The sequence below is a fragment of the Triticum dicoccoides genome, chromosome 5A (genome assembly GCF_002162155.2).
Source record: "Triticum dicoccoides isolate Atlit2015 ecotype Zavitan chromosome 5A, WEW_v2.0, whole genome shotgun sequence".
Taxonomy (NCBI): Eukaryota; Viridiplantae; Streptophyta; class Magnoliopsida; order Poales; family Poaceae; genus Triticum; species Triticum dicoccoides.
Window position 1 is genome coordinate 710,088,434 of NC_041388.1, and position 11,876 is coordinate 710,100,309.

An 11,876-nucleotide genomic window follows, 5' to 3' on the forward strand; every position below is an offset into this window, starting at 1 on the left:
GGCACATGTGGACACGTGGCAGCCTCTGGGTGCCATCGGCATAGGCCTATCCCGACAGGAAACTAGCCTATGCCGACGGCCTAATAGTACGTCATTCTGGTAATGTAGTCAATTTTTTGCAAAAGTAAGTTTCTTACGAAGGAATAAATTAGTGGCATTGATAATACCCTCTTGATGTGATTTTTCGTTGTATTCCTATCTCTATCAGAGTTTCAGCATGTCGCCCATAAATAGCGTCTACTTAAGCAGCATGATTAGTACGTAGGCGAGGCTGGTCAAGTAAATTGGACTGCAGAAGTTTTAGCATTTCTGAATAGATTTGAAAATATAAATTACTTGAGACATTGGGCTGAAAGCCTCAAACAACATACTTGTGTAAGCAAGCTGAAACCATGCATATTATCCCACCAGCTAATTAAGACGAACGTGAAGCAAACATCGACTCCAGAAGCTGCGATAGACGAGTTGCATGCATATGAGCACGAAGGTTCACTCTAGGTTAGATCGGGGAAGCGTGAGCCTCAATCACTTGCTCAAAGTCGACGCTCCGGAGCACCCCGACGACGGCGAGCGCCTCCTCCTTGCTGCGGATGTTGGCTTCCGTCTCCAGTATCTTGGTGAAGGGCCCGTCCCACTTGCCCGTAAGGTTGGAGCGGAGGATCTCATAGGACATGGTGTCCCAGTGCTCGATGTAGGGCAGGTGCTCGGGGGCGACGCGGGCACCGGTGTCCCATCCGTCGTTGAGGGTCTCTTTGATGGGCCTCACCCGCTGGGCCTCGCACATCACAACCTTCATCGCCGCCAGCGCCCGCTTGACCGGCTGCACGTCGGCCCCGGGGCGGTAGGCGGCGAGCACGCGGATGGCCTCCAGCATGGCCTCCCGCCCCAGCGGCACGCCCGGCAGGTTCGCAAGGCCGCCGATGAGGTCGCTGTAGCTGCTGCCGAATGGGAGCGTCGTGGACGTGGGGAAGAGATGCTCAAGGCCAGGAAAGGCGTGCCAATGGCCGCTGCCATCGGTGAAGCCGGCGAAGGAGAGGTCGTGTCTCTGCACGGCGACGGTGGTCTTGTCATCCGGGCCGCGGCCGATTAGCCGGACCCGGACGACGACGACGTTGCCCGCATCAACGGCTCCTGCGTGTCCATGCTCGCTGTTGCTGGTGGCGAGGACAAGTACGAGGAGGAACAGGATGACGAGTCGGTTGACGGTGGATCCGTCCGTCTCTTCTCTTCAAGACTAGAACAGTGAACGATGAAGGATGAAGAATCAAGTACGCAGTAGCTAGTATATAGGGTGGCAAGCCAAGGGACACCAGCACACTGATCGCGTTGCCCAACGGTGCTGGCTAGTGCAATGCATGGAACCAGCGTGATTGTCAAGAGAAGAGTGTGAAATGACTCATGGGCGTCTTTTTTGACAGGCCGTGCTTGGCGCCCATGCATATGTGATGCCCGTTCAGCGTCCAACATCTACCTTCCACCTTTTTCTTCACAAAGATGTGATGTGTGAGTGAGTACCATGTGATTGCCTTTTTTACTTTCGTTCAGGAGAGCTTTTATATTACGGCCTGTCTAGAACTCAGTCAAGTCTCAGTCTAATGACGTCAGCGTAGTTGTGGTGCTAGATGCTGCGAATGGCGATGAAAAATGTTGCAACAGTACTGCAAGCAACGACAACCTATACTACAACCGTTCCGAGTAAAGTTGCTACAACCGTCAATGGAGGATGTTGTGACCGGTGAGATGACATGCTACAATCGACGAGGGACAACATGCTACAATCAGCATGACAGATGTTGCAAACTGACAGAAAAAAAGTTGCAAGCAATGGGACAAAATGCTGCAAGGTTGAATAGGACTTCGTTAAATTTCAGTCGACTGAGTTTTAGCAAGCCCATTTATATTATAACTAGCATGTTATGAACTACTATTTGAGTTAATTTGGCACTATTAGCATTGGCACGCAATGTAAACTATAAAAAGCAAATGTGTACAAAAAGTAATTCTTGAAAAAAATTATTGTATGGAATTTTTCCTGTAAGGTGTCTTAGGTTGCTGGTAAAAGCCTTGTTATTTAAGATGAAAGTCCAGTGGAATTGGTATCTACGGCCTCATGTAAAAGCTTTTTCACCATTTTTTTCCTTTCCTCCGCACCCCTCCCTTCTCTATCTCCTTGTCTACAAATATTTAAGGTTTCTTTATTGAAATCAGACCTATACATCGGTGGTTCGTATCAAAACTTCAGTCAACTCGTTATTTGTCATATTGTATGTTATTCTTTTAATTAGTGCGGTGCCATGTCTCTAGAAGCTTCAACGCATGACCATCTTACCCTAACAATGTAATACACAATCAATTGCACAACATAGTTGGTTGGTGGCAAAAAAAAATCCGGTTTTTAGCATGCATGAATGCAAAGATGTACAAACAACAATTCCAATTATTATGTTGGTGAACTATGGGTCATTAGAGGAACAATGTATGACGGTGCACAAAGTTTCGTTGGTTTGTGCTCTTAAAATTTCCAACCGGGCGTCTCCATTTCCATTGATTACAAATCAACACAGGGGAAGGGAAAGAGAGAGCGAGTTGGGGCACTATCAGAAAACCCGCTAGTGGTGTTCGACATCAAAACACCCGTTACAGGGCAAGAACTTGATAAGACCCATAAATTCCCATACAACAAACAAAATACTAACTAGAGTTCAAAGATAAAAGGTTAAAAACCAAACCCTCTGGGCCGATATCTACAAATTTCCCAAAGGATCACCAAACGACTCTAGGACCAAGGTGAACATAACCAGACTGTGCAAAAATAAGTTTATGATGTCACAACGGTCGGTTCAACTGTCAGAGGAGCGTCTTCCACCCTAAACGTGTCTGGTACCTGGCCCGCACATATATGCCAGCTTTTCTCTTTCTATGTCATTTACACATTTTTGCAGGAACTATCTACGTCATTTATACGTTTGTGTCTGCGTATATGTTGTAAGTTGCACTTGTCTTGATCCAACATGAAGTCCTACATGATTTTTATGCGGCGGTGTTTAAGGCCCTCCGCCCATTCTCGCATTTCTTGTGTGTGACCCCCCTACTCTGCCTAATGATCTCCCTATGTCTCCCATACGAGTATGACAACAAATACATGGTACTTTTGTGAACTAAAATTCATCAATCATGGACCGTCTAAACTTCAGGCAACTGAAATTCTTAGTAGGGTCACTCAGTTTTTTTTCTAGCGTTGTCGTTTCATGCTATATGAAATGCGGCGAAGGCAAGACCAGTGTTGTACATACTTAGAACAAGCGTAAGTTGTGCACCTTTAATAATACTTATGGTTTAATGATTAATTATAGAATGAATTCTATTTGAAGTCCCAAACACACAATTATATAGTGTCACACCATTACAATATTAAACAGCTGGCGCTAACACAAATATAGGAGAAAATCTGAAGACCAGAAAATCGAGGAAGGAAGAAAAAAACAAGAAGAGGCATTACCACAGGCAAGAAAATAGGTGATTTTTTACGTGAGTTACTTTTTCCTTGCGAGTAAACAAATACATACAAACCATTAACTAGAAAATATAATAAGAAAGATTTATTTAAGATATAAATTCATCTAAGGAACAAATGATCAGGAAGTGGTGTAGATTGAAATAATAGCATAAAAAGGAAATTATAAAATATATTTAAAAAAGAATGAATTGATGGCCCTTATATACCCTAAAAGAAGGAAGAAAACAAAAAATGTAAAACAAAAATGACAAAAGGAATTGACGCAAAATGCATTGAATTTGCACTAATTAACAATATAGAAGAACAATCATATAATATTAAGTTGCATATATATTCATCCATGTTAGAAATTGGTCATCTATTGACATATTGAAACTGAATTGCCGCTCATATCAATAATATCATCCCCATCATTTCTCTCCCTCTCTCACGTGTGTACAGACAATACGCAATGCACACTCATGCATTGCACACACGCCACATAACAGAGAGTTCCTACAGGACGCACGCTGGCGTCAAACATTGAGCCTTCTGGTTTTTTGGACGATTTTTATTTCGACTATTATATACATATGATTTTTCTTAATATGAACATTTTTGAATTTCCCAATCATTTCTTAATACTGTGCTATTTTTGTAATATACACTAAAAATTTTTTAAACAAACATTGAACTTTTTTATATATGTTGAATATTTTTAAATATACAATAAAAAAACTACAATGCACGGTGAACATTTTTGTAAAAAGACGATGAACACACTGAAAAAGAATTAATATATGTTGAACATTTTTCTAAACTATGGGGGATTTTTTGTAATATACAGCAAAAAGTTTCTTAATATACGATGAACATTTTCTTAATACACAAGGATGATTTCATATGCTACAAAAAAGAGAAAAAGATAGAAAACATATACATAGAAAAAACAGAAAAGCAAAACAATCGAAAAAAACAGAAACGAAAAACCTAATACAGAAAACCAAAAAGGAATTAGAGGGGCAAAGAAACGAAAAAGAAAGAAAGTGCTAACGTAAATCACTGTTCAAAAAATCTTCCTATTCAGCGATTTATCGCTACTCTTGATAAGATTATGCCTTATTTTCACGGTTTGTCATTTGGGCTGATTTATCACTCTAACAAGTGATTTAGCAAGAATCTACTGATAAATGGAGCCTATTCCTAGCACTATTGTTGCAACAACTATGTTTATTTGTGTTTTGTGGACCTTGTCATGCAATATGTATTGTTATCCTATTTCGTTTGATATTATATGAGGATTCAGAGCTAGGAATCAAGGCAACACTTTGCTCACCTAGTTACCAGATCAAAAGCACAAAAAATGAAGAAAAAAACTAGGTGAGCGAAGCAAGGGGGGTAGGGGAGCGAACTCTGCTATGAGCACGCCAACTTACTTTCCGGCGTTGAAGGCACCTAAGAGCTCCCCGCATTACATGCTCTGGTTGACTAATCAGTTACTAGCAGGCAGAAGGCGCGGCGGCGCGATGCCTGTCGTGAAGTAGGTGTGCATGGTTGCGTTGTTTTTCATGGGAAAAAAGATGACAGTGGATAAGCGAGATGGCAGTTGGTAATGTGCAAGCCAATTGAACATAGATAAATACTGAAAGATACCAGAAAACAGTTCACCTATCGTTACAAACACTTAGCTATATATCATAAATGTTCAATTCAAAGGTGTTCCTAACAAAATACTCACAATATGTAAATTGTGTGGTACAACCAAAATTTGTACAAAATGGAGCTTCCTTCGAACCAAAGGAAAATATCCCTAGTACACATTTTAAGGATAGTACCCCATCACGCAAAAGATAAAAATTTGTATTAGTGAACAAAGCAAGATGTGCCCATGGTAATCTCAACCAAATAAAATGACGGGCAAAGTCATGTTGCAAACAATCTGAATAGCTGATGCGCATATGAACTTTCTCTCCATATATCTGATACGGTATAACCAGTAAAGGATATGTTCTAAAAATATTATTTGAGTTTAATAGACACAAAAAAACAAAATGATTCGAGTGGATGGCTGAAGGGTCGTCACCTGAAACCAGGATATTAGTTGTGACTCCTCACTTCAGTTCAGTTGAATGTTCCTCCTTATATCTGCTTCAAATAAATCGCAAAAATAAGATGAGAAGACACAAGTTAGGTTCGAGTAAGTTCTTGTCGCTACCACATGAAGTATCATAGTTAATTACTAATATCCACTTAGTCTGAATCAACAGAAAAAATTTATATTACATAAAAAAACTAAATAAAAATTGTCCCTAAATCACCTTCTTGGAAAATACTTCGGTCAGGAGAACAGCCTGGCAGCATGACGTCCAAAGAATACCTTCCAGTTCATAATGAAGATGTTTCACGTGGTCGGGTAAACGGGCATGGTAGAAGGTAGTGGCAGCTAGGCGAAGTAAGGGCCCAAGCGAAGCGGATGCCAATAGTGGAACCATGAAAGGTGGAGAAGAGTAGCGTGAAGCTAGAGCACAACATGGATGCGAGCTTGTCCACCGCCGGCTCCTGGTCAGAAATAGGTGCGCCGCCTTGGACCGTGGGCAGCAAGGCGAGGAGCACATCCAACCAGCCCGCATCATCCTTGAGCTCAACGTCCTTCTGTCATGCGGTGCGGAGGTCAACCTACCAGACAACGCGTGTGCTCTTGGCCTTTCTCGTTATCGTGGGGCAACACGTCAGGTGGAGCGCCGATGACCTCGATGGTGTGGGCTGGTGGACGGGGGTCACTTGCGAGGGCACATGAATCGCTATGTTCGGTTTGCTTGACAGCGCATGGCCCACCTCTACGGCCAACACCGCGCTGGAGATCAAGATAGCTAGTGTAAGGGAAGGAGGTGCTTTCGAGGGCCGCACCGGAGACAAAGGTGGCCAACCCCGTCGGAGCCAAGGACGGGAGGTAGAAGAGGAGATGCGGTACGGTGGGGATGAAGTGGACAGGAGAGGTGCGACAGGGCTGGGAATTATTTTGATGAAAATCAGAACGGGGTAGGGGAGAGGAAGGTGTGGCGAGAAGTGAAGGAAGAAAAAGGAGGTGAGATAAGCGGTCCCCGTCGGAGCCAAGGACGGAAGGTAGAGGCGGAGAGGCGGCATGGTGGGGATGAAGTGGATAGGAAAGGTGCGACAGGGCTGGGAATTATTTTGATGAAAACCGGAACGGGTTAGGGGAGAGGAAGGGGTGGTAAGAAGGGAAAGAAAAAAAATGAGGTGAGATAAGCGGTGAGCGTGGGACCCGGGGTGAGATATTTCTCAAAGTGAAACTGACTACCGTAGTTGTAAGACATCTCCACGTAATTTCTCAACGGAGGCAGTAAAAAAAGTTGCAAAGAAGAAAATCCAAAACTTACGTGCTTATACATGTCAATTAGAGATGAAGCATGGGCTACAATGTGAAACGCACATGGTGTGGGCTAGCTTAGCCACTTTAATTCTTGTATATATAAGCCATACATGGATTGTGTGGTCTTCTCCGGTCCAGTATTAACCAAACCAGCCTCTTTACACGTGGTGGGCTGCTTTAATTATTTCTTTTTGAGAAAATTTTCAATCTATTCATTTTTAATCATAGCAGTACAACGAACATAAAAAATAATAAAAGTTACACTCAAATCCGTAGACCACCTAACGACGACTAGAAGCACCGAAACAAGCTGAAGGCGCGCCACCGTCACCATCCCTCCCTTGCTGGAGCCGGGCAAAACTTATTGTAGTAAAGAGTTGGAAAGTCGTCGTGCTAAGGTCTCATAGGACCAGCGGATCAGAACAGCAACCACTGCCGATAAAGAGTAACGTAGATCGGAAAGATACAATCTGAGGACAAACGAATGTAAACGAACGACAAGCAGATCCACTGAAGACACATCTTCACAGCCCACCGACAATGCTAGGCGCACCACCAGGACTGGGGCTAAGCGGGGAGAACCTTATTTCATCGCCGCCGCCGTCTCGTCTTCCTGACCAGAACACAAACCCTAACAAAACTCGAAGAAACATCTAAAAACGGAGCCCTCCCACCGGCAAGGGCCAACGGAGATGAGGTGGACCGGCGGCAGTTCCAACGGGAGGTAGAGAAACCCTAATCTCTTTGTTTGGGGAGAAGGTGTGGGCTCCTTTAATTGAAGCCTTTGTAACTGGGTTGTTCCATGACATAGAAAAAAAATCAACTGAACCTAAATAAAAATTTAGGCAACTGAACATATAGCAAAAGTATCATTCCCAGCACTTGCACATACAAGGTGTACACAAGACATTCGCGTGTAAACACCACACATAGTTTATTGGGTAGAAACATCACATGGCTTAATTCAAATGCATCAGTAGTAGTAGGAGAATTACCACGAGCGTGCGATTGCAAGCGATCAAGCAGCGAGGTAGGAAAATTACCACATGCACGTTCATTATTGTCCGCTGGCGAGGATCGGTCAAAAGGCCACTTCGGCGTTGGCAAACTCCTCTCTCTTCTGTGTCATATCCGCCACCATCTCACCGAACCTGCACGGCGGGCTGACCACCGGCACCGTGGAGCGAGCAGACTGTCCACCCACAGCAGGCCCGCTGCGAAGTCCACTAACATGCACGTCCTTGGACTTCTGTGCGATGATGACGGAGTTCACCACGTCGTCGTCTGGATGGCACACGGCCAACACCTTGAACCCACCTAGGGTGATGTCCTGGGGGTCGACGATCGGGTACAGGAACCCGCGTGCCCCGTGTGCGCTGCGCACGACGAGGGCCGCCCCGTCTGCCATGTGTGTGCCGAGGTGTGCTATCACCTTGGCCTTGTCCTCAGCCGCCATGCCAACAAGTGCGGCCAGGAAGACCACGTCGTACTTGGCGAGCTCGCCAGCGAGGTCCGCTACGTCGGCCGTGTGGAACGACATGCGGGCGCCCATGTCCTTGTCGGCGCGGAACAGCTTGCTGGCGCGGTCATTGGCCGCGCCGCACAGGTCGTAGTTGTCGAACATGGTGTCGGGCAGGTGGCGCGCGGCGAGGACGAAGGAGCTGAACGGCAGCGGGCCGGAGCCGATGAAGGCGACGCGGGCAGGGGCGATGCCACCAGGCACGTAGCGGGCCAGGAGCTCGTACTCCAGCTTGCTGAGGTTGATGTAGTTGCTGTAGTAGGGGAACATGCCGAGGTGGTCCAGAGGGTTGTCGAAGGCGGCGAGCATGTCGGAGTAGTGCGCCTCCAGCTTCCCCTCGGCCTCGGAGCAGAGGCGGATGAGGCCCTCCCGCATCTCCTGCGCCTCCGGGCCGAGCTTGGTCACGTCCACGGGGCTCGGGGGAACGCACGCCGTGACCAGCTCGGTGAAGAGCAGGTCGACGGCCGGGGAAGGGCTGAGCGACGGCAGCTTGGCGATGGCGGCGTGGAGCCCGGTGATCTTCTCCACCAGGGCATCCACCTCCTTGTTGTTCTGGGCAGCCATTTCACTGGTGTTGTTGGTACCTCAGTGCAGGCAGACGAGTGGAGTGGAGAGTGGATGATGGAGCTTCTTGCTTGATGTTAATGGAGCGGGCAGCACGGGGTGTATATAGCTGACGGGTGGAGCTAGAAAAGGTATGCGTGCATGCATGCACGGTTCATGCGTCCGGCCCCTGCCCAGGTGAGAGGCTCGTTTCATGCACGCCTCTGTTGTGACTTGTTCGGTGCTTCACGTCCTGCTGTTGAAGTGGACAGCGTTTTCTATGTCTGTATGTAGATACGATCGCTTTCAATAAAGAGTGTACCCAACATAGCTTTAGCCTGATTACGACTTCAGATATTTCCTATCTAAAAGCTCCTATGTATACACGCAAGAAAATGTCAAAGTTTTTTTTTTTGCGTGGGAAGAAATTGTCACAGTTAGAGACTAATTTTACTTTCTTTTTTAGGATGACTTGTTTTTTCCGTACAAAGAACTTAAATTTCCTTCGAGCCAATGTTGGAGATATCGCTTATCGGGAACTTATCGGTCGGCCTACGATAAGGGGTAAATCGGCCAGTTTATCGGCATATCGGCCGATTTATCGCCATATCGACTGATTTATCGGCTGGTTTATCTTATCGGTCAGACCACGTTAAGCGATAAATCGGCCGATTTATCGAAATATCGGAAGATATCTTGAACAGTGCTTCGAGCCACTACTGGTTGCGTGGGATATTTTGTGCCGCCATTGTATATATACTCTTATTAATTTAGTTAATTCAAAGTGCTACCCTAAAAAATCTCGGTTATGGTAGTGACCAAATTTTGCCCAGGTTTTGATTTGTCTACCCTTTCAAATTCCATAAGGTATATTGATTATCAAAGGATTTTCATAACAACATTTGCACTCGCGTCTATAGGAACTGGTTAACCCCTGTCGTGGCAACCCACATCCCATGTGAATTCGGGAATTCCAATATCCTTCATTATCTGCGGGCGAAGAACAATTTTTTTCCTGACAACTTTTCTCGTTTGCTTCAACTTTAGTTAATTTTGGTTTATGGTTAAAAAAAATATAGATTATTATTTCCTAGTTGTACACTTTCATGAACTAAAGATGAATTTCTTTTTTTTTGTGAAACATGAGCCAAACAAATGTGAGATTGTAACTAGAAATAAGTTGCCAAGTTTTTTTTGTAACATTCATTTTTTATTAAAATTTGGCCTGTGATGATTTTAAAGTTTATTTTATTTTATAACATTTTAGTCCTCTAAAGGTGTCCTATATCAATATTTGTTATAAGTCCAAAAAAATGTATTATAGATCATATTTGCACAAGTAATAGGTGTGCAAATTTAACTGCACAAATGTGTAACCAGGACAACTGCGCCTTTTACAGTAGCCAATTGACAGTCAATTAACAGCTAGCTACCAATGGTAACATATACTCTATCTGTTCCAAAATATATGATACATTCTTTGCAATCATCCTTTGATCAACAATTTATGCCATGTATTTTAGATCAGATAGACACTGGTGCCAATTATATTAGTACTTTCGGGACCGAGAATTTTCAGAGTAGTTCAAATTGACCTTTTCCTAAAGTTAAATGTTGGGAATTTTCATTTTCTAGGGCATTACATGTATACTAGTGCTGCAATGTACCATTTAAATGTTGAGAAGTCAAAAGCTCAATTGAATTTAAATAGTAAAATTTTCTTTTTCATATGTACAGTTGCACGAGCCTTCATGTTCATTCTCTCAATTTGTCTGATTTAGAAAATGTATTGGGTTTTTAAGAGATCCGATAGCCTCGGGTTGTCCTATAGAATGATGCAAAAGGCCTACGAAGCACATCCCAACTACAAATAAAGCCTGTCAGTAAGAAACACACAAATATGAAGGCAAAAATACTTTTCAACAAACGGTATTTTAAATGTAAAGGTCGCTGTTGTAATTGTCGTTGTTTATTAGCACCCGTGACGAACTTTGACGGTACCCCATGTAATATGTGTGATAGCCGAAATAGCCTAGCATAACTTGCTTGTTTACATTTTTATTTATCATAGGTACTCTACTTTTATCGGAGGGGCTATGGTGTTAATGTAAAAGCCCTCCGTGATCGATGCCCCCTCCGGCGGAACTTCGGAAAAGGCCCCAAGATGAGATCTCGTGGATACAGAAAGTTACGGCGGTGGAATTAGAGTTTTGGCTCCGTATCTGATAGTTTGGGGGGTATGTAGATATATATAGGAGGAAGGAGTACGTCGGTGGAGCAACAGGGGGCCCACGAGGGTGGAGGGCGCGCCTGGGGGGTAGGCGTGCCCCCCTACCTCATGCCTTCCTCGTTGATTGCTTGACGTAGGGTCCAAGTCCTCTGGATCATGTTCGTTCCGAAAATCACGTTCCTGAAGGTTTCATTCCGTTTGGACTCTGTTTGATATTCTTTTTCTACGAAACCCTAAAATAGGCAAAAAACAGCAATTCTGGGCTGGGACTCCAGTTAATAGATTAGTCCCAAAAATAATATAAAAGTATATAATAAAGCCTAATAATGTCCAAAACAGAATATAATATAGCATGGAACAATAAAAAATTATAGATACGTTGGAGACGTATCACACCTTGCCTATGGTGGAAGCAGCTCCGTTGAACGGTATCATCGAGGAACATGTCGCCGGGGCAGGAGGAGTGGACGAAGGCGGCGGCCATTTTTTTGGAACCTTCTTCCGCTTCACGCCTGGAACCTTGCTCACCTTCTCCGCCGGCGGCCGGGCAGATCGCACAGCGGCGGCGGCGCCCGGTGTGTGTGCCTTTTGGCGGGGCCAGTCGGATTGCCGCCCTGAATGACGACTTTGACCTGCCGCTTGCGGGTAGGCACGTTGGGGCCTTGGGCGATGGCGGGGGCGACATGGCCGGTGACGA

The 11,876-nt window shown here is 44.7% G+C and overlaps 2 protein-coding genes and 1 long non-coding RNA gene across 3 annotated transcripts; all 3 read right to left on the reverse strand.

Moving 5' to 3' along the window:
• Positions 1 to 344: 344 nt before the first annotated feature.
• LOC119300569 (60 kDa jasmonate-induced protein-like) lies at positions 345 to 1,467 on the reverse strand. Its single transcript, XM_037577492.1, has 2 exons — positions 1,319 to 1,467; positions 345 to 1,226 (listed from the first exon to the last, which is right to left on the reverse strand). Exons 1-2 carry the CDS (start codon positions 1,465 to 1,467, stop codon positions 500 to 502), a joined length of 876 nt encoding a protein of 291 aa, XP_037433389.1. The 3' UTR covers positions 345 to 499.
• Positions 1,468 to 5,165: 3,698 nt separating this feature from the next.
• LOC119304372 lies at positions 5,166 to 6,519 on the reverse strand. The gene is made up of 2 exons (XR_005148225.1): positions 5,815 to 6,519; positions 5,166 to 5,641 (listed from the first exon to the last, which is right to left on the reverse strand). It is a non-coding gene; the product is annotated as an uncharacterized LOC119304372 (long non-coding RNA).
• A 1,198-nt stretch (positions 6,520 to 7,717) lies between these two features.
• LOC119304374 (probable nicotianamine synthase 2) lies at positions 7,718 to 9,038 on the reverse strand. Its single transcript, XM_037581557.1, has one exon. It carries the CDS (start codon positions 8,968 to 8,970, stop codon positions 7,969 to 7,971), a length of 1,002 nt encoding a protein of 333 aa, XP_037437454.1. The 5' UTR covers positions 8,971 to 9,038; the 3' UTR covers positions 7,718 to 7,968.
• Positions 9,039 to 11,876: the final 2,838 nt, after the last annotated feature.